Here is a 26786-nt window from a genome sequence, read left to right on the forward strand (position 1 = left end):
TGAATGAATACAGTCTGAAGATGAACGGGAGATGTGTGCCAGGACAGTCTATTGTACAAATATTGATAAGAAGGTATATTCTGTTTTACTTATTTTTTTTGATAGGTAGGCCCCCAAATTTGATTTGTTTTGCTTGTGATGCCTTTTGGTTTTTGTGGTAAATGTTTGAATGCCCTTCTCTGCTTCATTTCTAGTGGTGGATTTGTTGTAAAGTTTCCATCCTAAAAGTTCGAACTGGTGGGGGGAGGGACTTCCCAGTGTATAAGAGGGGCTATAGGCTAATTAGTTGCTGATTGGGGACTAAATTCCCTACACTCCCCCTCACATGTGGCAGTTAGTACTGCGGACACCTGGATACAGTGAAAACTCATTCTGATACCCTGTAAAGTTTCCATCTTAAAAGTTTGAATTGGTTGGTGGAGGGACTCCCAGGTGTATAGGGGGGGGGGGGGTGTAGGCTAATTAGTAACTGATGTGGGACTAAACTCCCAACAATTGTAATGCAACTTGAGTTGATCATTATGATCTTATGTTTTTAAATATAGTTGTTGGTGTTGACTTTTGTTTCTTTTCTTAATTTTTTTTTTATATTGGGGCACATTTCCCAGTTAAAAGCTTTATTTTTATTGGCAGGTTACTCAAAATGATGTGAAAGTTTTCTTTGAAACAATCTGTGGTGAGGTCAGAACAATGACTCATAAGTATTTCTTTCTCCCTTTCCCCACCTCTTTTTCCATTTTTTCTCTCTCTGTTCAGACCCAAAATGAAGCTCCGTTGCTTGGCTTGCGTAAAATTTTATTTACAGGTTTCTCGCCTGAGGCTTTTGGGAGATAATGTCCATTCGACTCGTATATCATTTGTCGAGTTTACGATGGTAATATTCTAAACTACAGTATTGAAGTACGAGTAACTGCAGACTGCCCTTTGTTCTAATTTTTTGTTAGGATGTGGCAGTGGTTTCGTTTTCTGATTTATATACCTCTGCAACCTTCAGTGCATGCCTGCTTGCTAACTGTACACATTGTGTCTGCTACACAGTTTCATATGTCAGATGGTGTTGGTTTCTATTGTTTATGTATTCTATTCAGAATTTCTATTTAGAATAATTTATAGGTGTACATGAGCTCTTTCCAGAAAGTCTTATCCCCCCTTTCTTACTTCTATGGCCCAAAATAATTTATTATTAGATATTATTTGCTAATTAATATCTAGACTTCCCTTTAGAGCAGTCTGATTTGGGTTGGCTTTTTTTTTTTTTTCCAACTGACAAAAAGATTTTTAGACTAGAGGGGAAACTAAAGACGGCTTGAGATAGGTCCCACAAGGGAAATAAAAATGAAATGGCAGAGAAAATGACCAAACTGTTTATATGTCAGGGACGTCAGGATGGGTGATGGCCACTCAAGAAGTTTGTGTCACTATCATTTTAAGGGTACCTTGATGATATGCCACTTGACCACTTCAGAAGTCTTTAGGGGGGGAGGGTTTCTGTAGATTATTTTTTGAGGCATTAGGATGTGATGGCTACTTCCTCGGTGATTCGGCAATTCAGGTGCAGGTCCTGCATGAGTGGATGCATCCTCCACGGGATGTGGTTAAGTTAAACTTTGAATGTAGTCTTTTCTGGTCCTATTGGGGCTGCTGATTCCATCACTGCAGAGCACAAGGCTGCGAATTCCCTCTCATTGTTGGCTGGGTATTTTGGTTCAAGGAGATTCTTCTGTAGTCATTGGCTGGTTGCAATCTAGTCCTGTTGGTCCTTGGAGTTATGGGGACCTTATTTGGTAAGCTAGATCCTTAAGTTTGTCAGTTGATGTTTCATTCCCTTGGAGGATGAGAACTTCCAATTCCTTTGCTAATCACAGCATTTTTTTCTGGGTTGGGGGTGGGGGATGATCGGTTTACCGGCATACTTTGTTATGATTACCTTCTGCTTGTGTGGGGTTCAAGCTTGCTGTCTCTTTGCTATTGTACTCTATGCTTCTGTTGCCTCCTTGCTTTGATAAATTTTGTTATCAATTAAAAGAGAAAAAGGTATCCCCCAAAAGAGAGAGAGAAAGGTGGGTGTCCGGGGGGTAGGAATTACCAAGCCTTTGAAAAAATTAACATAACATCTGATAGCCTCCCCCCCCCCCCCCCACCAAGTGGCTGGAGGGAGGCGGAAAAAAAAGGGCACGTGAAATAAGAAAATCCAGAAGGATCCAAGACTATGGGATAGAAGTACATAACCCAGTGCACTCCTGTACAAGAGTTAAACCTTCCAACACCTGCACCCCATTCCCCAGTAGTTTTAAAATTTGGGATATCCCAAGTTGTAAAAACATTGCTTCCCCAAACCCGTACATGGCATACTCAGGACTGTAGGCATGCAACACTGCAGCAGCCCACCAGGGCCGTAAATTACACACACCCCTACCCCTCCCAAGAGAGCCCAGGGAGAAAGCAGTTAGTAGGGGATTTTGGCTCTTTGCCTTTACTTCTTTCCTTGGCCTACTTACCTCAGTTCTAGTGGTCCCTCCACTTCAGGTGACAGGGCTACAGGATATTAGATTAGAAGCCTACTTAGTGAGAAGATGGGGTTTAGGGTTTAGTTTTGAAGTTTTCAAGTATAACCAAACCACCCATTCTCCTCTGTGATCCCTCTCTTTGAGCCTTTTAAAAGAAAATTGAAACATGGCCAGTATGGGTTTAAGAGTGGTGTTTATTTATGGTGGTCTCATGAGTACATGGATGTCGGGAATGAATGTATATTAGCAATGACGGTTATGGAGTTTTAAAGTTGGCTGAAGTTTGAGTTAGGGTTTTGTTCTAAAGCAAGGAAACTGTCAGAAATTAAATGAAAGTAAGTTAAGAATAGGAAGAAACAAGGGGAACATTTGAAACGAATCAGCACGGGTAGAGATTTTGAAATTATCACCTGGAATTTCTTGAATAGAGTCACTTTTAAGATTCTCAGATTCAATTACATATGGGTATAGATTTATAATATTGTAAATCCAGTTTCCAATTACTTAAAGATAGAATCAAGGTACTCTTTCTATGCACCCTTGGAGTTCTCTTAAATCGAGGATCGAGGAAAACCTGAATAGCGTTGAACTATCCAATGATTTAAACTTTTCAGGAAGTTTCAAACAAGTTTGTGGATAAGAAATTATGCATGATTCTTCTGAGTTGGAGAGAATGGACTGTAATCCCCTAGGTTTGTAGAAAGCAAATTGTATTGCTCTGTTCCAGTGGTTAGTGATATTGAAACTCTTTCAGAACTCAAATACACGTGGATTGGCTTCTCTCATACAATTGTGGCTGCGTATCCATTATCCCTTGTTATGCGTGTCTCGAATTCTTGGACCCGTTTTGAAGAATGACCCGCTTCGGCATTTTTTGGTGGCGACCCGAATGGAAGTTTTTCTAAGAACTAACATAATGTACCCTTTTTTTAGGGTATGGAAGAGGCGGTTGCGATGAGATCGATCCATTGCTACTACCGCCAGGCTGTTGAACTACCATCGGCATAAATGGTTGGGTTGGGACTATGAATATGTCGTCCACAAAACCTGACCTAGTGCTCTGACTGTCGAACTCATGTGCAGAGTGTATTGATTGCGGCTGCCCAAACTAACCATAGCTACTATATCCGGAACTGGTGCTCTCATGGCCATACGAATAGTCATATTGAGGCTGAGATGCATGCCACGACTGAGGCTCACTAGTAGTATCTATGCTCATGCTTCCGAAACTTTCAAGCATGGTCTTCATACTCATGTCCTCATCTTGAGCTTCTTTGGATTTGTTGTAGATGTAGCAAATTTGATGTTGGATGAATCTTCACCGTGCAATTCAACGAATTTTCAGTGGAAAATGGGATCAAACTCATGCAAATTGGGTTTTCTAGGGGTTCTCTGTCGAGACCAGTGAGAGTAGCGAGATATCAACTGGTCTCGGTCGAGATCTGCACATTTAATATGGGCCAAGAACTTAAGTGAACCGAGATCTCGGTCGAACCAAGATCTTGATCTCGATCGAGATAATGTAAATCAGCCATTTCAGCATTCATCTCGTCTCGCCTTTCCAAAAAAACAAGATATTAGGGTGAGATCTCGCCGAGTTCTTGTTCCATGATGGGTAAGAGCCTGGAGTTGGTAAATGTTATGACAAGACGAAGGATAATTATCACATGTATCCAAGAGACTAGGAGACCGAAGGAGGCGTAATTGTGGACAAAGATCTTAAGAATGATGTAGTATAGGTCAAAAGACTAGGAGACAAGATTATATCCATCAAACTGGTATTGGTGAAAGAGGTTGTCAATATTGTTTGTGCTTATGCACCCCAAGTAGGGTTGGATGAAAGTAGTAAGCGTCCATTTTGGGAACTATTTCCACCAATTTCTTCAGTCTAAAGACCGTTGTTGGCTAAGGAAACTATTCTGATTTGCTTCAGGCGACGATGGATTCTACTCCTGCCTTGGTAATCCAAGGACTTTTCTATATAGAAGAACAAAGAGGAGAAAAGACGAGACAAAAGTAACCTGAAAATGATGCTTAGAATATGTGCTTGGTCGCTCCACAAAGTACAAAGTAAGGTGTCCTGAGAAAGCAACAACACCTTAGAACTACGCCATGTCGAAGAAAATTGAAGTGCAATTTTGTGGATTGATCAAGAGGTCCTCTGCTTATTTCCTCTTCTCTTATTTATACTTAATGAATATCTTTCCGGTTAGTTCCAACTGGTCAGTTATAACTCCTCAATCGGTTGTGAACACCTTCTCGAAATATTAGGGTCAATTGTAACTCCTTGACCGATCATAACCGTCGCATCAAGCCATGTCTGCCACGATCGACTGTGACTTTAGACCATATTGTGTACCAAATAGTTTCATATTTCTCCATCTTGTTTTGGGCCACTCTTTTTTACCCGTACCAAAGGTCAAGCAAAAATAGGGTGTAAACAATGCCCCTCACAATCTTCATGGACGATATTATTAAGTCTTTGGAGATTGTGCCAGCGTCGGCCGAAGGCCTCAAAAATATCTCTGCGAAAAGCCGTACTTGAAACGTCGTACTGCTCTTGAACACGTCATCCATGAAATGTGTTTCCTCCTCTTTTGCCATCTAAAACCCTCATCTGCCTTGACGTCGTATCCCTAGGGATAATCATGATCCCTATTGCCTAGGGGCCTTAAAAACTTAAAGAACTTTATTTCCTGTGGACTCTTCATCTCCTCCTTCCCTAATTCACCTTCAAGCGAAAGAAAAACTCATTGTTCTATTCCTCTATTCTTCTTCATCGAGGCAAAATGAGTCAATCGATTCCTGCTACTAGAAATCCCAAATCAGTTGCAGAAAATTTGCAAGAGAAGAGCGCCAATCTCCTCCCTGCAGTAAATTTAGAGGTATTTGTTCCTCGCCATTACCATCTTGTAGTAGGCCCACTTTTAGAGGATTCTGCTGTAGCTGACTCTATCCTGAATTTCCCAGTTCATCCAGATGATTATCTCATCTTTAGAAAAGGAAAGCCCAATTTCTTTAAAACCAAACTTAAGCCTTCAAATGGTTTTGGCCTTCCCGGTATAACGAGTGGAGCACTTGGGTTATGTTTACACCCTATTTTTGCTTCACCTTTGGTACGGGTCAAAAATTGCGTGGCCCAAAACAAGATGGAGAAATATGAAACTATCTGGTACACAATAGGCCGGTCTAAAGTCACAGTCGATCGTGGTAGGGATGGCTTGATGCAACAGTTATGATCGGTCAAGGAGTTGCAACGGACTCTAATATTTCGAGAAGGTGGTCATGACCGATTAAGGAGTTATAACTGACCAGTTGGAACTAACCAGAAAGATATTCATTAAGTATAAATAAGAAAAGAGGAAAGAAGTGGAGGACCTTTTGATCAATCCAAAAAATTGCACTTTTATTTTCTTAGACATAGGAGCAGTCTTTTAGAATGGCGTAGTTCTAAGGTGTTGTTGCTTTCTCAGGACACCTTACTTTGTACTTTGTGTCGCTCCATAAAGCGATCAAGCACAGATTCTAAGCATAATTTTCAGGTTACTTTTGTCTCGTCTTTTCTCCTCTTTATTCTTTTGTATAGAAAAGTCCTTGGATTACCATGGCAGGAGTAGAATCCATCATCGCCTGGAGCAAATCAGAATAGTTTCCTTACCCAACAACGATCTTTAGACCGAAGAAATTGGTGGAAACAATTTTGGCACGCTCATTGGGATACTCCTAGAGAGGATGTGGATACGAGATCATATTCGCGAAACGAGGATGGTGTTGAAGACTCCAATTCAGCATTAAATGATGTTCAACAAGGGGCAACATCGTCTAATGGCGGATTAGAGATTGACGTCGCTCGACAATTGGTTACAACGCTATAGGGATGTTTGCGTCCTATAATAGAAGATATGCGGCAAATAACAGCCGCAATGACTCAATCATACAATGGGCAGCTGGCCCGTTTTGAACAACTCATGTTTGTGGTTGTGACTCGTGTCAACCACAACAATAGGGTCAACTCCGTATTGGCCAGAGCCCTATTGTCTAGGTTTGCAGTACCGTAGAAGGGGGTAACAGTCTGTCAGTTGATTAGACTAGATATAGCGGTACTTCAAGTCAGCCGAGTAGTGGTAATGGATCTATTAGGGGCATAACATCCCAAGATCCAGGTGTTGTACCAGCGGCTCAAGCTGTTAACCCCGCAGTCTCAGCAGCAAACACAGTTTAAGCCAGATACAGGTGGAAACTTCGTCGAACGGGGAAGTACCAGTTTTTATCAAAGACCAAATGTTCCAAGGCTTAATCTTCCTGCACAGGAGTGGCCGTACAGTGGCCAAAATCTTCCCCCGGAAACTTCGTCGAACGGGGAAGTACCAGTTTTTATCAAAGACCAAATGTTCCAAGGCTTAATCTTCCTGCACAGGAGTGGCCGTACAGTGACCAAAATCTTTCCCAAGGGGGGCAAGTTGAAATGCGCGAAAGAAAACACCCGTTTGTGGGGGCAAGCGAATCCGGCTAACCTGGTATTTGTAGACCAGAGCGAATTAACCCTTTTAATCCAGGAACAAAGTAATCCTTTATTTAGACCGATTACTAGACCGATGTATAGGAAGCCATACCCTGATCATCTGGACTTGGTCGATTTCAATAGGAATTAGAAAATTCCTGAGTTTGCAAAGTTCTCAGGGGAGGACAACATGTCTACCGTGGAGCATATATCTAGGTTTACAGTCCAATGTGGAAACCTAGGGGCAAATGACATTATGAAATTGAGGCTTTTCCCAAATTCATTGACCAGGTCGGCCTTTACTTGGTATATCAATTTACCCGCTAATTCTATTCAGAATTGGAGGGAAATGGAAGACGAAGACCAATTTCATACTCAGTTTTACCTGACAGAGCCTGTAGTATCAATAGCCGATTTAGCAAGGATGTGCTAATTGCTCGAGGAATTGGTTGATAAGTTTGTAAACAGATTTAAGGTGGCATGGTATAAGTGCCCGACAATCTTACGAGTGAGTGAATATGCAAAAATGGCTTTAGGTGGACTATCTTTTGAGCTATGAAAGCGTTTTGCCAATCAGAAATTCACTGATCTTAGTCAATTAGTAGCACAGGCTACGAGTTATGAGATCCTCCTTAAAGAAGAGGAATAACGCAAGGCTTCCTCTTTGGGAACCTACTATAAACAGCCAAAATTGGCAATTATTGGTTCTGAAGGGGCAAAGTCGGTCAATTATACCGACTTTAAAGTCAGCGACGAGAACTATAAAGTCAGCGTTGCCGAAATCGTCTCTGGTAAGCCATATGTGTGCAAAGCACTAAGAAATTCCGATGAACGGTCAAATCTTAACGCACCAGCTAGATCAATGCAACCCATAAACTTTGATGTTAGAAATAGATATTCCTATGATATGTCAAAGGCCGAATTAATCTTTGATCATTTGCTTAAGGATAAGCAAATGAAATTGTCAGAGGGACATCGCATACCTTTTGCAGACGAGATCTAAGATAAAAGGTACTTCAAATGGCATAATTCTTACACGCATCAAACTAATAGTTGTATTGCTTTGTGCATGGCCTTGCAAAGAGCGATTAATAATGGACGACTGAAGTTCCTCGATAAGGGAAAAGGAGTCATGATCGTGGACAAAGACCTGTTTCCCCATTCAACGAAGTTTCCTCCTTTATCCAGCTAAAACTGTGTTTGCCGCTGAGACTGTGGAGTTAACAGCTTGAGTTGCTGGTATAACACCTAGATCTTGGGATGTTATGCCCCTAGTAGATCTATTATCACTGCTCGGCGGACTTGAAGTGTCGATATGTCCGGTTTGATCAATTGACAAACTATTACCCTCTTTTATGGTGTTGGAAACCTGGATAATAGGGCTCTGGCCAATACGGAGTTGACCCTATTGTTGTGGTTGATACGAGTCATGACCACAAACATGAGTTGTTTAAAACGGGTCTGCTGCCCATTGTATGATTAAGTCATTACGGCTAGGGGTGTCAAAAAAGCCCGCTCGGCCTGAACCCGCCCGAACCCGCCCTGAGCCCGGCCCTAACCCGACCCTGATTTTTCAGCCCGAAGGGCGGGTTAGGGTTTAGAAATAACTTGATACTGACAGGTCGGGTCGGGATCGGGTTTAGGCCTGGTTGAGCCCGCCCGGCCCTACCCGACCTGTATTGTTTTATAAGCATATATATAATATATATATAGATATATACTTTTATATATACAATATTTAATTATATTATATATAATAAAAAACACTCAAAAGCGTCAAAATCGAAACCCCTAAAAGCAATTCTTTTAATTCATCCCCATCTCTCCTCTTTCCCTTTCGAAGAAACCCCATCTCTTTTCGGACTGCAATGTCACTCTTCAAGACTTTGGATTAGCCTCAATCGTTTTCGTTTGGACTTTGGAGTTTGGAGAAGGTCGACGAGCGAATGCAAGGCGAGTTTGGACCAACCAGGTATGTGCGATTGTTCTTCTTCTTCCATATCTCTCTCTTGGTTCTGTCTCTCGCTCTCTTCTCTTTGCTATTTCTCTTTTTATTTGTGTTCTTTTTCACTGCCTCGAACCCTAGAAGGGGTTAATCAAAGTTTCGAGAGGAAAAAAGGGGTGGTGGGCATTTTCGTTGGAATCGACAAAGTGGTTTTTTTTTTTTTTTTTAAAGTCAAATGGATGGGGTGATTTTAGGTGAAAATTGAAGAGGTTATCCGGTTTGGGGTAAGGAATTGGATGGGAATGACTTTCTTAGTGAACATGAATGGAGTGTTGATTTTAGTCCGGTTTTGCGGACTTGCGATACTGGTATGGAGTATGCATTTGGAGCCCATGAGTACCCAACAAGTGGAGTGTTTGAGGTGGCCGCCACTAATCCCAATCGTCTCCATCTTCATCTTCTCCTTATTCTTCATTCCGGTTTTCACGGTGAGCAATTTTATGAGTTTTTGTTGTGTGGATTTGTTTGTTTTTTTGTTTAGATGAAAGCTGTTGTGTGAATTTGATAGTTATCGGTTTAATTATAAGTTTAATTAGCGTTTATTTTGCTGTCTTTTGATTCATTTGCTAGAATATTTCATTTGATTGAAGACTTTTATGCTTTAGTAGAAGATTAAAGTCGGGAGGTCTCAGGGTCAACGGCAACCCGACCCGGCGGTCGGTCGGGTTGGGTTTCTTGGCCGCCGGTTGGTCAGTCGGGTTTAGGTTAAGGCCTCTAGGGTCGGTCAACCCTAATACACGCTATTCTCGCATGTCTTCTATCACAGCGCAAACATTGTAGCGTTGTAACCAATTGTCGAGCGACGTCATTCTCTAATTTGCCACTAGACGACGTTGCCCCTTGCTGAATATTATTTCATGCTGAATTGGAGTCTTCAACACCATCCTCGTTTCGCGAATTTGATCTCGTATTCACCATCCTCTCTGGGAGTGTCCCACCGAGCGTGCCAAAATTGTTTCCACCAATTTCTTCTGTCTAAAGACCGTTGTTGGCCAAGGAAACTATTTTGATTTGCTTCAGGCAATGATGGATTCTACTCCTGCTTAGGTAATCCAAGGACTTTTCTATACCAAAGCACAAAAGGGTGAAAAGACGAGACAAAAGTAACCTGAAAATGATGCATAGAATCTATGCTTGATCGCTCTATGGAGCAACACAAAGTACAAAGTAAGGTGTCCTGAGAAAGCAACAATACCTTAGAACTATGCCATTCTAAAAGACTGCTCCTATGTCTAAGAAAATAAAAGTGCAATTTTGTGGATTGATCAAAAGGTCCTCCACTTTTTTCCTCCTCTTATTTATACTTGATGAATATCTTTCTGGTTAGTTCCAATTGGTCGGTTATAACTCCTCAATCGATTGTGACCACCTTCTCGAAATATTAGGGTCAGTTACAATTCCTTGACCGATCATAACCGTCACATCAAGCCATTTCTACCACGATCGACTATGACTTGACCAGCCTATTGTGTACCAGATAGTTTCATATTTCTCCATCTTTTTTTAGGCCACACTCTTTTTGACCTGTACCAATGGTCTAGCAAAAACAGGGTGTAAACAGGCACAATGAATGATTTAATGTAGTGTTTTAGCAAGGATGAATCGATTATTATTGGAGGTGACCTGAACGGACATGTTAGGAGGGATCATAGAGGATATAAAGGTGTCCGTGGTAGCTACGGGGTTGGGAAGAGGAACGATGAGGGGACCTCAATCCTAGACTTTGTGGTAGCTTATGATCTTTCCATGGTGAACACTTTCTTTGAAAAAAGAGAGGAGCACTTAGTTACTGTTGAATAAAGTAAACCAGAATACCGTGGGGGTATTCTGGTATTTTTACTGCTTTATTTTTATGTTTTTGTACTGCCTAGCTATGTCGGCTATGCTGGGGTTATTATTGTCATTAGGGTGTAACGCTTCATATTATAAATATATGGCTTGTTTGATCATATCGATCATTCAAGCATTTTCCTATTTTTTTGTTTTGTTAACATGGTATCAGAGCCAACTATTCTGATCTAGGTTTTCAAAACCCCATCCCCTCCATCGTTTTTTCTCTTCCACCCTCTTCCACTCGATCTTCTCTTTCTCCCTTCTTTTTTCCTTTGTTCTCTGCATTCACTAGGGCAGCACTTATGAGGTGATCATACGATCTAACTGCTGCCCTCAATCCAACCTCTTCAACTAATGGTTTAATCACATATCAAGCTCGATAGCTGCTGCCTGTGTCTCTGTGATTTTTTGGAGTTCTCCCCTTCTTGAAGATCGAGCCCTTTTTGGCATTGGAAGCTGATTTTCCCTATTGGAGATCCCTCATAGCAGTATTGGACAGCAACTATCACAGGAATTTCAAGTTATTTGCAGGCCATACCCATTATCGATCTCACTTCAGGGTTTTGAAAAACCCTGACTTTTATCGTCTTTTGGGTTTTCTCCTCTTTGCTTTGGCTGATCTTTGGAGATCTTCTTCACACTGCTTCAAGGAGTACTCGACAATACTATCGCCTACTTTCAGCTTGTTTGAAGACCCCTAGCCCCAATCGATCTCCTCTTTCAGGGTTTTCTTCAAAACCCTGAGCCTTATCGATTTTTTGGGTTAGGGCTGTTTGCTACTGCCTTTTTTCTTCACACAAGTTGCTGCTGCCAGGAGTGTTATTGGCCCTATTATTCAGCTTCTACTTATGATTTTTCTGCCAAGCCTTTGCCATCATCATGCCAGACTCTGAGGTTACTATGGTTACTTCTGGAGGAGATAGTCAGTCCAGGACTGAGTTCCTCCCCTATGCTGCTGCCATTAAACTTGATTGAACCAATTATCTCATGTGGGCCAGGTCACTCTCTTTAACTGTGGCTGGCAGAGGACTTACTGGCCATCTTACTGGCACCTCTAAACAGCCAACTGAAGAGGGTGACCCTAAGGATCGATGGACTGCTAATGATGATATGGTTATGTCCTTCGTTCTAAACTCTCTACAACCTGGCCTCTCCAGTCAGTACCTTCTCCTTGACACTGCCACACAGATATGGACTACTGTCAAGGCAACCTATGGGCCTATGGCCGATTGGGTATTGGTGCTCAGGTTTATGAGATCAGGAAGCACTCCAAAACACTACTCAGAAGTTGTCTGTCACTAAATATTATGTTGTCCTCAAAAGTTTATGGCAGCAACTGGATCACTATGCTCGATTTCAACCTTCTACGACTGCTGACATCACTGCCCATCAGACTTATGTGGACCAATTTCGGGTGTATGTTTTTTTGGCTGGCCTTAATGCTGATTATGATCACATTCGTGTGCAAGTTCTTGGTAGGGTTCCTTTCCCCACATTGGAGGAGACCTTTTCTTATGTTCACAGTGAAGAAACACGTCGGGCTGCTATGATGTTGACCCCTACGGTTGAGAGATCAGCTTTACAGGCTGCTGCAGACTCCAACCCTATTCCTACTTCAGAGAGTACTGCTTCTGCATCTGCTGCTAAAGCAAAAGAGCCTGTGAAGTGTGAATATTGCAACAAACCATATCACACTAAGGCTCAGTGCTGGAAATTGCATGGGAAACCCGCTGATTTTGAGGCCAAACATGGTCGTGCTAAGACTAAAAACAAGGCTAATCACACTGAAAGTGTAGCTACAGCCCCCACTGCTGAAAATGGTTTTTCCAAGGAAGAATTTCAGGCTCTCCGGCGTATATTACAGACCTCCGCTGCCTCTATTACATCTGCTGCCGGTTACTCCAATCCCTCAGGTTCCCACTTTGCCTGTTCAGGTATTTCCTTTGCTGGTCATTGTGCATCGGTTGTCTCCACTCCATGGATTATCGACCCCGGTGCCACTGATCACATGACAGGTTCTTCTAGCCTTTTTCACACCTATTCCCCTACTTTTGGCGAGGATAAAGTAAAAATAGCTAATGGATCCCTCTCATCCATTTCAGGGAAAGGGTCCATTAGCTGTTCCCCAACTCTTACCTTGTCTTTTGTGTTGCATATTCCCAATTTCACTACTAATCTTCTTTCTATTAGTAGTATTACTAAAAATCTGAATGGTAGAGTGACATTTTTTCCTACCCATTCTGTCTTTCAGGAACTGAACTCTAGGAAGATGATTGGATCGGGTAAAGTGCATGGTGGACTGTACTTGCTTGATCTTGCTACGTAAGCATTACCTTCTCGGCTCTGTCACCCTACATCTTTCTCCTCTGAATTATACCAATGACATTCTAGACTAGGACATCCCCCATTAGGAATTCTATCCCATTTATTTCTAGCATTAGTTAAAAGTTGTAATAAGGAAGATTTTTTTTGTGAGCCTTGTGTCTGGGTCAAACAGACATTCAAATTATCCAGTTTCTAATAAAAGATCTTCTTCCTTATTTCATTTGGTTTATACTGATGTGTGGGGTCCTAGTAGAAAAGCTTCAGTTTCTGGTCATCGGTGGTATGTCACTTTTATAGATTGTTATTCCAGGTTCACTTGGGTCTACCTCCTGCACTCCAAAAATGAAGTTTTTTCCTGTTTTAAGCATTTTCACAAGATGTTTCAGACCCAATTCAATGCCACTCTCCAGGTCTTGAGAAGTGACAATGGGACAGAGTATATGAAAGGTCAGTTCCAAAGATACCTTGCTGCTCATAGGATCTTGCATCAGACCAGCTATGTTGATACTCCAGCCCAAAATGGTGTGGTTGAGAGGAAAAACCACCATCTCTTGGAGGTGGCTAGGGCACTTATGTTTGCTCGCAATGTTCGTTCTTTTTATTGGGGAGATGTTGTCCTTACTGCAGCCTATTTGGTTAATAGGCTGCCCAGTCGGGTTCTTGACTCCAAGTCCCCTGTCGAGCTCTTACTTGGCTCTTCTTCCTTTATTGTTCTCCTTAAGGTGTTTGGCTACGTTTGTTATACCAGGAATACTAGGTCCCTTAGTAAACTTGAACCCCGTAGTCTCCGCTGCATTTTCTTAGGGTACTCTGCCACCCAGAAGGGGTACAAGTGCTATTATCCTCCTGCCAGACGTACATTGGCCAGTATGGATGTTGTTTTTCATGAGACTGTTTCTTATTATTTGTCCCCATCTCTTCAGAGGGAGAATGTTAGTGAAGATGTGCTGCCATAGAACCTCCCCTCCAGTCTGTTTGCAATGAGTCTATTCCTGTTCCTCCTACTCCTAGTCCTCCCTCTGCCTCAGGAGGAGAGGTTCCTATACAGGAGGAGACCATCGCAAATGATATTGTTGACATTCCTATTCAGGGGGAGCAGACTCCGGTCCAGACTCCAGTCCAGAAAACCATTAGTGACTTTCAGAGGAGGATTAATGAATCTAATGTGTAGACTTACACAAGGAAATAGAAACAGCTTCAATCCATTGTTGCACCAGTACCTATTCAATTACCGAACTTGGTTCCAGAACCTGCCTCTCTACCTGGTAATGTTTTTTCTCCTGATTTACCTATTGCTCTTTGAAAAGGTGTCAGGGCTTGCACCAAGCATCCTATATCCCATGTTGTTTTTTATGACTCCCTTTCTCTATCCTTTCGTGCTTTTGTTTCTTCTCTTTCTTCTGTTCATATTCCTAATAATTGGCAAGAAGCTCTATCAGATGGAAAGTGGAAGGCAGCAATGATGGAGGAAATGGAAGCCTTGAAAAAAACAACACATGGGAGCTTGTGATTCTTCCACCTGGAAAGAGAACTGTTGGATGCAAGTAGGTGTTTGTAGTGAAGCAGAAGGTGGATGGCACTATGGATAGGTACAAGGCATGACTCGTGGCAAAGGGGTTCACTCAGACATACGGCATTGATAACCAAGAGACCTTTGCCCCTGTTGCAAAGCTGAATACTGTTAGAGTTTTGCTATCCTGTGCAGTTAATCTTGGATGGGAATTGCAACAGTTGGATGTGAAGAATGCCTTCCTAAATGGAGAACTGGATGAGGAGGTGTATATGGACATTCCACCAGGGTTCTCTTGTGACAAAAACCAAGGTAAAGTGTGTAAATTGAAGCGTGCACTTTATGGGCTGAAGCAGTCACCTCAAGCATTGTTTGGCTGGTTCCACAAAGCCATGATTTCTGTGGGCTATAAGTAGAGTAATGTTGATCACACTCTCTTTATAAAAAGGGTTGGTGGAAAACTCACTGTTCTTATAGTCTACGTTGATGACATAGTGGTTACTGGCAATGATGGTGATGAGATCAGTCGGTTGAAGACCTTTCTTGGGCAGGAGTTTGAGATTAAAGATCTAGGGAAGCTATGGTACTTTCTTGGGATTGAGGTTGTCAGATCCTCTAAAGGCATCTGTCCCTCCCAAAGGAAGTATATGCTAGATTTATTGGCTGAAACTGGTTTGTTAGGATGTCACCCTTCAGATACTCCTACGGATGCTACTGTTCGTCTAAAGGAAAAAGAGGTTGAACATGTTGATAAAGGACGGTACCAAAAACTAGTGAGGAAGTTGATTTATCCCTCACACACACGTCCTGATATTGTTGTTGCTGAGTACTGTGAGTCAATTTATGCATGATCCCTACTCTTCTCATATAGAGGTTATTCTTCGTATCCTTCACTACCTGAAGTCAGCTCCAGGAAAAGGCATTCTCCTGTCTCCTCATGGTCACCTACAGATAGAGGCATACACTGATGCTGATTGGGCTGGTTCTACAGATCGCAAGTCCATCTCTGGGTATTGTTCTTTTGTAGGTAGCAAGAAGCATAATGTGGTTGCTCGTTCTAGTGTCGAAGCATAATTTCGTGTGGCACAAGGTATTTGTGAGTTACTTTGGCTCAAAGGATTGCTATAAGATCTTGGTGTTCCTCTTCGTCTTCCTATGATGTTGTACTGTGACAACAAGGCTGCAATCAGCATTGCACATAACCTGGTACAACATGATCGCACCAAACATGTTAAAGTGGATAGGCATATCATCAAGGAGAAATTGGAAGAAGGGCTGATTTGTGTTCCCTTTGTGAAGTCTGCTGATCAGCTTGTTGATATTTTCACCAAGGGATTATCTGGAAAGCTATGTCATCCTACTTTAGTCAAGTTGGACATGATTGACATTTTTGCTCCAACTTGAGGGAGAGTGTTGAATAATGTAAACCAGAATACCGTGGGGGTATTCTGGTCTTTTTACTGCTTTATTTTAATGTTTATGTACTGCCTAGCTATGTCGGCTATGCTGGGGGTATTATTGTCATTAGGGTGTAACTCTTCATATTATAAATATATGGCTTGTTTGATCATATCGATCATTCAAGCAGTCTTCTGTTTTTCTGTTTTGTTAACAATTACCTATAAAGTGGGAATCGGCCAAATCGACTTCTTCCTAACAAGAAAGGCAGATAGAATGGTGTGTAAGAACTATAGGATTATCCCGGGGGAGAGTCTAACCACCCAACATAGACTGGTGGTCCTGGATTTATGCCTCAGTGTGCAAAACGTAGGTAGGAACCTATGTACCCTAAGATAAGGTAGTGGAGATAAAAAGGGAGTTCCTCATGATATTTACCGATAGTGTGGTCAAACAAGGAAAGTGGGACTTTGAGGGAGACACCAATGCGATGTGGAACGAGATGATGACTTATATTAAGAGAGTTGCCGAAGATGTGCTAAAAGAAGCGAAGGGTGGTTGTTAGGCACTTATGGAGATTGGTGGTGGAACGAGGAGGTCCAAACTGCCATTAAGACTAAGAAAGATTGTTTTAAGACATGACAAAGGAATAAAGAAACATAGGATAAAAAGAGGTATAATGATGCCAAAAACGAAGCTAGGAATATTGTGGGGATGGCTAGTTGATGCAGATTCATCACCAAAATAGGCTTGTTTTATTAGGAATAAGTCTAGGGTTAGGTTCTATACATGTTAGGCCTTTGGTCCCATGGGTTTTCAATGTAATAGGTCACTTTTATGGACCTAAAGTAGGGGTACATAGGTTGCATATGGGATTAGCTCTATACTTAGTTTATTTTCATGTTTTTTTTTTTTGTTTTAAATTGAACCGGTCGAACCACTGGTCCAATTTAAGTGATTTTAGTAGTTTCTTTTAAGTGTTTAGTGGGGTTGGATTAGGATTCTGTGGTCCAATTTAAGTGATTTTAATAGTTTTCTTTTAAGTGTTTAGTGCAGCTGGATTAGGACTCTATTTTGAGTCCATTTCAGTTTCCTAGTCAGTTAAGTTACCTAATAGGTTAAGGATTGGGTTAAGCATTTCCTTTCTAGTGTAGGAGTCTGTTTTTGAGTCTTTTATATAAAGTTGCAAGGGGGGCACACATTGAACACGAATTTTGATATTAATGAAAGTTTTTGTTGCTCTTCTTCTCCATTGAAGATTTTTGTCTTGTGTTTGATCAAGGCTGGTGGGATCGGTGTTTGATCCGATTGACACCTTGCAGTGGGAAGCTCGGGTGGTTCGTTGGTGGGATTGGTGTTTGATCCAATCGACACCTTGCGGTGTGAAGCCCGGGTGGTTCTTTGATGATCTCCTTCAAGTTCAAGATCAAGATTCAAGATTTATTCAAGATCCTCTAACCAACTAAGCTGCCCTTGCAACAACAGTAAGTTTGAATCATCCCATTCTTCTCCTAATCCTCCAAACCACCCCAAAACCCTAATTTTCCCACCCATCTCTTGAAACCATCCCATATCCCAAAATTCTTAACAAACCATTCATCTAACAACACCTTCACAAAATTGGATCGAGTATTCTCCTGCTCAATTGGAATACTCGAACCAAGCTGTTTTCCCATTACCCCTTTCAAACCACAACATTCCACCTATTTCTGGAGATCATCCCATTACCCAAATTCTTCACAGACCAATCCAACATCAGAAACACACCATACCTGAATCGAATTTCGTTCCCTACACTAGGAATAATCAATCCAAACCCTAGCCCCAAATTCCCATCCTAAACCCTAGATCCCCCTCTTTTCCAAACCCAAACCCTAAACCTAAGTTGCTGCCCATTCAAATTTACACACTTCCATCCATCAAAACATCTCAGGACCTTCACTGATAAACTCCCCTATCTTGATTTGACATTACCCTAACATCAAACCCTAACCCTAATTTCACCAAAACCCCTATTTTGACCTAGCCGATTCACGTGGTCATAACAAATCATGGTTTATTGGCTTCTAGTTGGTCTCCTACCATTCTAGGACTACATTACTAGGGCGAAGAAATATGAGGATCTCTATATCAACCTAAACATAAAGAAGAGGAAAAGGATATATATAAGATATAGCTAAGATGAGAAAAAGGTAGAGTAGAGATTTTGATCAAGTGAGGTGTATCAAGGGTGATGATGGAAGAGTGTTGGTAAGGGATGAGGACATTCTGAATGGGATGAGTATATTTGTGACCTACTAAATGAAGATAGTTTGAGTAGAAATGACCCGGATGATTACAAAATTCAACAAAACACTACACGTCATACAACAAAACAAACAACAACAAACTCAGCCTTATCCCAACTTAATGGGGTTGGCTACATGGATCCAAACAAAACAAAGTAGGGAAAATTGAGGTCTAAACCAAAAAAAAAAAAAGTAACATATGAAATTCCAATAGAAACATGGAAAACTATAGGAGGTTGTGGGATATATTGGTTAACCAATCTGTTTATCGGGATTCTGAACACAAGGAAGATGCCAGATGAATGGAGGAGAAGCATTGTAGTCCCGGCCTACAAAAAAAAAGGTGATAGCCAAAGCTGCAATAACTATAGAATCATAAAGCTAATGACTAACACTATGAAACTTTGGGAGAAGGTTATTGAAACCTGTTTGAGAAGAGAGGCTCATATCTCGGGGAACCAATTTGGCTTTATGTCAGGTAGATCCACGACAGAAGCTATCTACTTATTGAGGAGGCTCATGGAAAGATATAGAGAAAGCAAGAAGGATCTCCATATGGTCTTTATTGACCTAGAAAAATCCTATAACAGAGTCCCCAGAGATTTAATCCGGCATGTTCTAGTGAAGAGAGGGGTGTCGAGTGAATATGTGGATGTAATTAAAGATATTTTTTTAGGGCGTGGTGACTAGTGTGAGATCTGTGGGAGGTCAGGGCAAGGAATTCCCAATTACGATTGCGTTACATTAGGGATCTACCTTAAGCCCTTATCTATTAAGCTTATCATGGACGGCCTAACTAAGAGCATTCAAGACGAGGTCCTGTGGTTTATGCCCTTCGCGGATGATATCGTTTTGGTGGATGAGTCAAAAGCAGGGATTAACGCCAAGTTAGAGCTATAGAGATCAACCTTGGAACAAGAGGCTTTAAAATTAGTAGAACGAAGATAGAGTATATGATGTGTAATTTTAGTCATACTATGATGGATACTGACGTTGTGCGAATTGAGGAAAGAGAGATACCGCAAAGTGACTATTTTAGATATCTGGGGTCAACCATAAATAAAGAAACTGACATAGAGGGTGATGTATCACAGAGAATTAAAGTGGGGTGGATGAAGTGGAGATGTGCGTCCGGAGTGTTGTGTGACCGACGCATTCCTTTAAAGCTTATAGGAAAGTTCTATAGAACTGTAGTATGATCAGCTACGATGTATGGGGTAGAATGTTGGGTAGTTAAGAAGTGTCATATTGTGAAGCTGAGATGAGGATGTTAAGATGGATGTGCGGAAAAACTAAGAAGGATAAAGTAAGAAATGAACGTATTAGAGCTGACTCGGGAGTTGCTCCGATACATGATAAGCTCCGAGAGAGTCGTTTGAGGTGGTATGGTCATGTTCAACGGAGGCCGATGGACGCCCAATTAAGAGGAGTGATATGATCCTGATTGAAGGAGCTAAAGGAGCTAGGGGCAGCCCTAAAATGACCATAGGAGAAGTTGTGAGGAAGAACATGCATAGTCTAGGTCTTGTACCAAGTATGACCTCGGATAGAGCCTATTGGAGGGCAAGGATCCATGTAGTAGACCCCATTTAGTTGAGACTCTTGACTTGCTGGGCTGTACTCTTTCCTCTTACTTTCATCTTCCATCTTTCATTTGTCATTATCCTTTTTTTCATTTCTCATCTCATTTCCCGTCCCTCCTTTCCGCATCTCTTCATTCCTTCTTTTTTTTTTTTTTTGGGTTTAGACCTCAGTTTTCCCTACTTTGTTTTATGTGGATCCATGTAGCCGACCCCATTAAGTTGGGATAAGGTTGAGTTTGTTGATGTTGTTGTTGTATTCTTGATTTTATTTCCTCCAATGTTCTTTTTGAACAAATATATATTGGGTATGCTTTTTGGGTAATGATACCACTTGTCATGTTAAGATCATGCCATTACTTATATTGTGGACTGATTTCCATTTTTAGGTCCAACTTGTTTTATAGCAATGACGTGATGATGTACAAGAATAAAAGAAAATCATAGTTCTTAAAATTGTATTTTTCATGACCACTTACCCCCCTCCCTTCTTTCTGGGGCTGGGGGCTCGCTTGTGGATTCATAATTGCTCAGGGATTGTCATTACTAAATTATAAAGAAGAAAACAATGCTTCTTTGTTCCACCTATATTAGCTGACAAATCAGCATGATATCTAGTACTTCTAACCTATAAAGTTGGGTGCTTAATGAAATCTTTGAACCACAGCTTTATGAAATGTGTTTCAAGTTTAAAATTTTCTTTTTAATGGCTCCAGCATAGATATTATTTTGGTGGAGTAACTCATACTTGTCATTGAGGAATAAAATGTTTTTGTATGGTCTGCCTGGACTGCATTGGTAGCTGGTAGAAACACACTGAAGCTAGCTTCTGGGATGTTTCCATTCTTTATAATTCATATCAAACTGGAAGGTCTATATTTACATTCTTATACTGAATCTTTGCTTGTCATGGCACAGGCAGAAAGCGCCATTATTGCACTGAACTGCAGTGGGATGCTTTTGGGAAGCCTTCCTGTTAGGTATGATACTTGAGCAGCTCACTGTACTGGACTTCATTTTACTAATGCATATGGTGATTTTGTCTGACCAAATTTCTGAAACTTGTTTATGCAGGGTAAGCCCTTCAAAAACACCAGTAAGGCCTCGAGTTCCTCATACAATCATGCACTGACAAGTCCAAGAGCCATGAACAATGCCATCGGTTTATTCCCTGTTGAGAGAGAGAGAGAGAGTGTTGTATTGAAGGGGTGGTGAAACTTCGTAGTTTCAGTATGTAACCATCTTTTCTTGGCAACGTTTTCTGCACCTGAACATTGATGATCTGGCCTTGAAGCTCTTGACAAGAATCAGCTCGTTCATAGCTTAGTCATCATCAAAACTTTCTCACGATGTTTCTCATGACCTGATGGGTTGCTTTATTCAGTCTTCGCTACCGAAATAGTTTGGGTAGTGAACAACAAACTACCTTGCTGTTGTACCTGTGCCGGTTCAAACACCATTGCATATATAACCAACTGTGTAATGTTGGTTTTTTCCAGTATCAAATGTAGAGAGTCACCATGCTGATTGTGATGCTGTGGTTGATGAACTTGCACTGGCATGGTTATACAGGAAAGTTTCTATGATCATATCTGAACTTTTCTTGCACTGTCTCACATGAATGGATTTGGAACCACTCGTTTGAAACACCTCCACATTAGTAATGGTGAAGACCTTGGATTAATCTCTAGTAGAGCTTTCAGAAGTTTCAGAAGTAAAGAGGAATAATGGTTTTTGTTAAGATTATCGTGTTTAGGTGTTTGGATGAACTGACTGATAACACCCACAGCAAAAGAAATATCAGGACAAGTAACTGTAAGATAGATAAGTCTACCGACCAGGTATCGATACTAGTGTGGATCACCAAAGTCTGTATCATCAGAAGCATCAAACTTGACATGAGGATCCATAGGAGTATCAATAGGTTTACAGCCCATCATACCTGTCTCATCAAGTAAATCAAGAACATATTTCCGTTGGGACAAGCTTAGACCACGAGAATCTGAAAATTGTCAAGTAGATATATCTTTACCTGTGCAATCCCAGAAACATCATTACCAGTAATAATAATATCATCAACATATACGGCTATGATGACCACATTAGACCTCTGTTGTCTAACAAAGATAGAGTAATCAGAGTAGCACTGAGAAAATCCACAACCAGCAACAACACTGCTAAATTTATCAAACCAGACACGGGGGGACTGTTTCAGTCTATAAATTGCCTTGTGAAGGTGACAAACTTGGACATTATCCTCCCCCTGAGCAACATAACCAGGAGGTTGCTCCATATACACCTCCTCCTGCAAGTCACCATATAAGAAAGCATTCTTCACATCCATCTGGAAAAGAGGCCAGTCAAGGTTAACGGCCAAAGAAAGCAAGATACAAACGGAATTCAGCCTCGCAACAGGAGAGAAGGTTTCAAAATAATCGACCCATAGGCCTGGGTAAACCCCTTGGCAACCAAATAGGCCTTGTGCCGCTCCACAGTACCATCGGGATTGTACTTCACCGTGTACACCCAACGACACTTAACAAGATCCTTACCAGGTGGGAGATCAACCAAAGACCAAGTCTTACGAGAGATGAGAGCCTCCATCTCCACATCCATAGCATTTTTCCACTTAGGGTGAGACATAGCAATGGTATAAGAAGTAGGAATAAAAGTAGAATGTAATGCAGTAGCAAAAGCACGATAATGCAGAGGAAGATGAGAAACAGACACATAGTTGGTCAGAGGATAAAGAGGACGGTTAGTGCAAGCACGAGTACCTTTTCTCTGAGCAATAGGGAGATCATCAGCGGATCTGTAGGCAAAGAATCAGCTGGTGGCGGTTGAGGTGTGGCCGTAATAGATTGAACTGGGGGCAGCGGCTGCTGTTGGTGACAACGCACATAAACCTGTACAAGCGGGGCAGCTATCGGCAAGGGAAGAGGGGCAGGGGCAGCAACCCGATCAACGGCATCAAGAGGAACATCAACGGAGGGACCAACAAAATACGGGGAACTCTCGAAAAAGGTAACATCAGCAGAAATAAACTGTTGGCGAGTAACAGGGTCAAAGCCCCCCCTTCTGGGTATGAGAATATCCAAGAAATAAACACTTAACAGCCTGAGGAGATAACCTATCAAGCCCTGGGCGATGCACATGAACAAAACACTGACAACCAAAAACACGAGGAAGAGAGAAAACAGATCAGGAAAAACTAGTTTGAAAGGAATTTGATTATTGAGGACAGACGAAGGCATACGATTAATAAGGAAATATGCTGTCAGCACCGCATCTGCCTAATAGAGTTTGGGAACATGCATATGAAACATCAAAGAACGAGTAACATCTAACAAATGGCGATTTTTGCGCTCTGCCACACCATTTTGTTGGGGGTGTGTAAGAGCAACTAGTTTGGTGAAGAATACCATTGTCAGAACAAAAATGAGAGACCTCACACTGAATTAATTCAAGTGCATTGTCAGTACACAAAGTCTTTAAAGAAACACCAAAATGAACTCGAATTTCATTATCAAACTGTTTGAAGACAGAGACAAATCTAGATCGATCCTTCAAGAGGTACAGCCATGTCATATGAGAATGATTATCAATAAAACTAGGGTAAAGTACACGTACCCCCCTAGAATGCACCCAATATTCCTCGTACCCCTCTACGCGACTTAATATTCCGCATACCACCCATCAATATTCCACGTACCACCCTTGGTTTACACCCCAAATGCCAGATAGGTCCAATCTGTTAAATTCCACCGTTAGATGACAATATTTTGATCATTTTACCCTTTGCTTCATTTTCTTAAATTTGAAAAAACTTAAATACCCTCACTTATTTGTTGCCCAAACCTAATAGAAAATGATCAATTTATCCTTTGTTTTATTTTCATAAATGAAAAGACCTAAGTACCCTCCCTTATGTATTACCTTAACCTAAGTTGAAAAGACTATTTTACCCCTAAACATTTGTTCCAAAAAACCAACCCAATCTAACCTTTGAGGAAACGAAAGCTTGGGAGGAACTGCTGATCCGGCAAGGCGTCCATTAGTGGTGCTCCGGCGACTTCCTTTCTTCTCCGGCTACGATCTAACCCAGGTAACTCTTCTCAGCTTCTCCTTCTTCTACTTCTTCTATGCTCTTTCTTCTCTGAACGATCTCTGTCTCTTCTTCTGCTTCGACTTCTTCTCCTTCTTCTCCTTCTTCTGATTTCGTTGTTGAACCAAAAATAAGTAAGCGACTCTACAATGGGATGTTGCAGCAATTAAAACAATGGGATGTTGCAGCCTGAATTTAATCGAACCCTAATCAAAAGGGTTTTCGAATTGGGGTCTCCGAACCCTAAAACGAGCTGGATCTCAAGCCAGGTTCTGCAATTTTTTTTTTTGGATAAGTTTAAACTTCATCAGTGAGGCTGTCTACTCTATTATACAGAAACGTTAGTTTAAATTGGCAGACATTAGTTTTCATTGGCATTCATACTTCTATATCTCACTTCAATTCCTTACTTTCTTTTGATTGAGAGGAAGAAGATACAGAGAGGAGAGAAGAGTTTATTGTTTATGATGATCATCTGGACTTCTTGGCCGATGTCTCTGTACTGTCTGTATAACCATTCTCTTTTAGCTTTTACACAAGGATGGCATGGCATGGCATGGCATGAGCAGGGAAGGGGAACTATTTCATGGTTAGAATTTTAATGTTGTTAGTGGGTTGGAATACGGTTCTTTATATACAAAATAGTTCTGTATTATACTGTATTGTTGCAGCCTTTATTTTGTGCTTCAGTTTAAAGGCAAGCATAACCAAGGATCTTTCGGCCAGTGCAAGAGCTCTCTGATCTCATCATTTCCTTCCTTTCTCTGTTTTTTGAGACCCCTCCCCTGTTTCATAATATCCCCGACTGCCCAAGTGAGCACAACAGTATGTAGTTTACTTGTGTGGCCTCTTCTGCTTTGCCTTCCTTCTTGTTTTAATGGGTCCATTTGGCAAAGCAAAAGTGAAACAACCACAAGACTATTGACTTAATGGAAGTCGGAGAAGAAAGGACGTAGCCGGAGAAGAAAGGAAGTCGCCGGAGCACCACTAATGGAGCTCCGGCAATTCCTCCCAAGCTTTCGTTTCCTCAAAGGTTAGATTGGGATGATTTTTAGGAACAAATGTTTAGGGGTAAAATAGTCTTTTCAACTTAGGTTAGGGTAATACATAAGTGAGTGTACTTAGGTCTTTTCATTTATGAAAATAAAACAAAGGGTAAATTGGTCATTTTCGATTAGGTTTGGGCAACAAATAAGTGAGAGTATTTAAGTCTTTACAGATTTAAGAAAATGAAGCAAAGGGTAAAATGGTCAAAATATTGTCATCTAACGGTGGAATTTAACGGATTGGACCTATCTGGCATTTGGGGTGTAAACCAGGGGTAGTATGTGGAATATTGAGGGGTGGTATGCGGAATATTGAACCGTGTAGGGGGGTACGAGGAATATTGGGTGCATTCTAGGGGGTACGTGTATTGTATCCATAAAACTAACAAAATATGAAAACCCTAATTGACTTTTGACCCATCAAGGACCTCAAATATCTGAATGAACTGAATTTAAAACTAATTAGAAAACACAATAAGAGACATAAACAACCCCAAACACCTAAACACGATAATCTTAACAGTTTTAAAAGAGATCCTTGCCTCCCTAAATATCTTGTTTCTAGATACCTAATTCTCCAAATATATGTTTTTTGTTTTAATGGAAAAGGAAATTTAAATTACGAAAAGATGATTGAGGTCACATTAGTGTCAATTTTCCTATCCCTAGAAGTGATAGCCAATCTAAAAGCTATAGAGATTATAAATTTTGACATACACTTAACATAAACAACTAAACCAGACCTAATTATATGGGGGATCATTCTCTGCATGGGACCACGGGGGCCACGTGTGCGTGGCAGCTAATGAGAGTGCTGGCACATTGGGGGTGGAATTTCCGCTATGCATGAGGGGTAGGGTGGTCATTTCATCCCCTACTGTCTGGGTGCAACGATGCAAGAAACTTTTCTTCTATTTGAAACAAAGCAACAATGCTGACTACAACATTTGAAAATGAAATTCATTGATCCATCATAAATGAGAATCAATCGACTCCCGGACCAAATGTGTTTATCAACAATACAAGAGAAAAGAACATGCCAAGTAGATTCACTTTCAAAACAATATAAGAGGTAAAATATATCCGCATCAAGGAATTTGACAACTTTATCATCCCTTTCAGCAAGGCTAGTAACCAAGGCTCTCCTTAAAAGAGATGATGTAGTTGGAGTTTCCAGATAAGCTTTTGAATTCCTTTTCTGACACCCAGAATGGGAGCAACCCAACTCTTCTTTAATAAGATATTTAACAACAACCTCAGTTGTAAGGATACTAGAACATGAAGGGGGGCAAAACCACTCCAACGAGCCACTTCGAAAGACAATAGGAGTGTTGGTCATCTCCAGAATTATAATTATAAGATGATGGTCTCATACTTGCAAATTCTTGGACTAATGATCGACTAGTTGAGCTAGGCTTTGCCCACCTATGATGTCAGTTGTTCCTTGCTTTCTAGTATAACTTTCCTGGTCCTTCCAGGTTATACTTGTTTTTCTTTTGATCCGGTCTTCTTCGAAAATATTATTAATATGTACAGACTACTCTAGTCATCTGTGCCCTGTTACTTTCCAAGAATTCCCATTTTCAAGATAATATGTTGTTATGCTGTCCAATTTTCCAGAACATTGCCAAATGAATTTTAAAATATTTATAGGCGACAAATAATTTGAATTGTACTTTGTCATTAAA

At 41.1% G+C, this 26786-nt stretch overlaps 1 protein-coding gene across 1 annotated transcript in view; it reads left to right on the plus strand.

The window, feature by feature from the left end:
- LOC122640039 (polyadenylate-binding protein-interacting protein 9-like) overlaps positions 1 to 21482 on the plus strand; it is a 31034-nt gene extending 9552 nt beyond the window's left edge. Inside the window, exons 6-10 of the mRNA XM_043833137.1 lie at positions 14 to 73; positions 634 to 681; positions 806 to 874; positions 20866 to 20927; positions 21022 to 21482. Of these exons, the coding sequence (XP_043689072.1) occupies positions 14 to 73; positions 634 to 681; positions 806 to 874; positions 20866 to 20927; positions 21022 to 21079 (297 nt within the window). The 3' untranslated portion in view covers positions 21080 to 21482. The remainder of the gene's footprint in view (positions 1 to 13; positions 74 to 633; positions 682 to 805; positions 875 to 20865; positions 20928 to 21021) is intronic.
- Positions 21483 to 26786: the final 5304 nt, after the last annotated feature.

The sequence above is a fragment of the Telopea speciosissima genome, chromosome 9, assembly GCF_018873765.1.
Source record: "Telopea speciosissima isolate NSW1024214 ecotype Mountain lineage chromosome 9, Tspe_v1, whole genome shotgun sequence".
In the NCBI taxonomy this organism is placed as follows: Eukaryota; Viridiplantae; Streptophyta; class Magnoliopsida; order Proteales; family Proteaceae; genus Telopea; species Telopea speciosissima.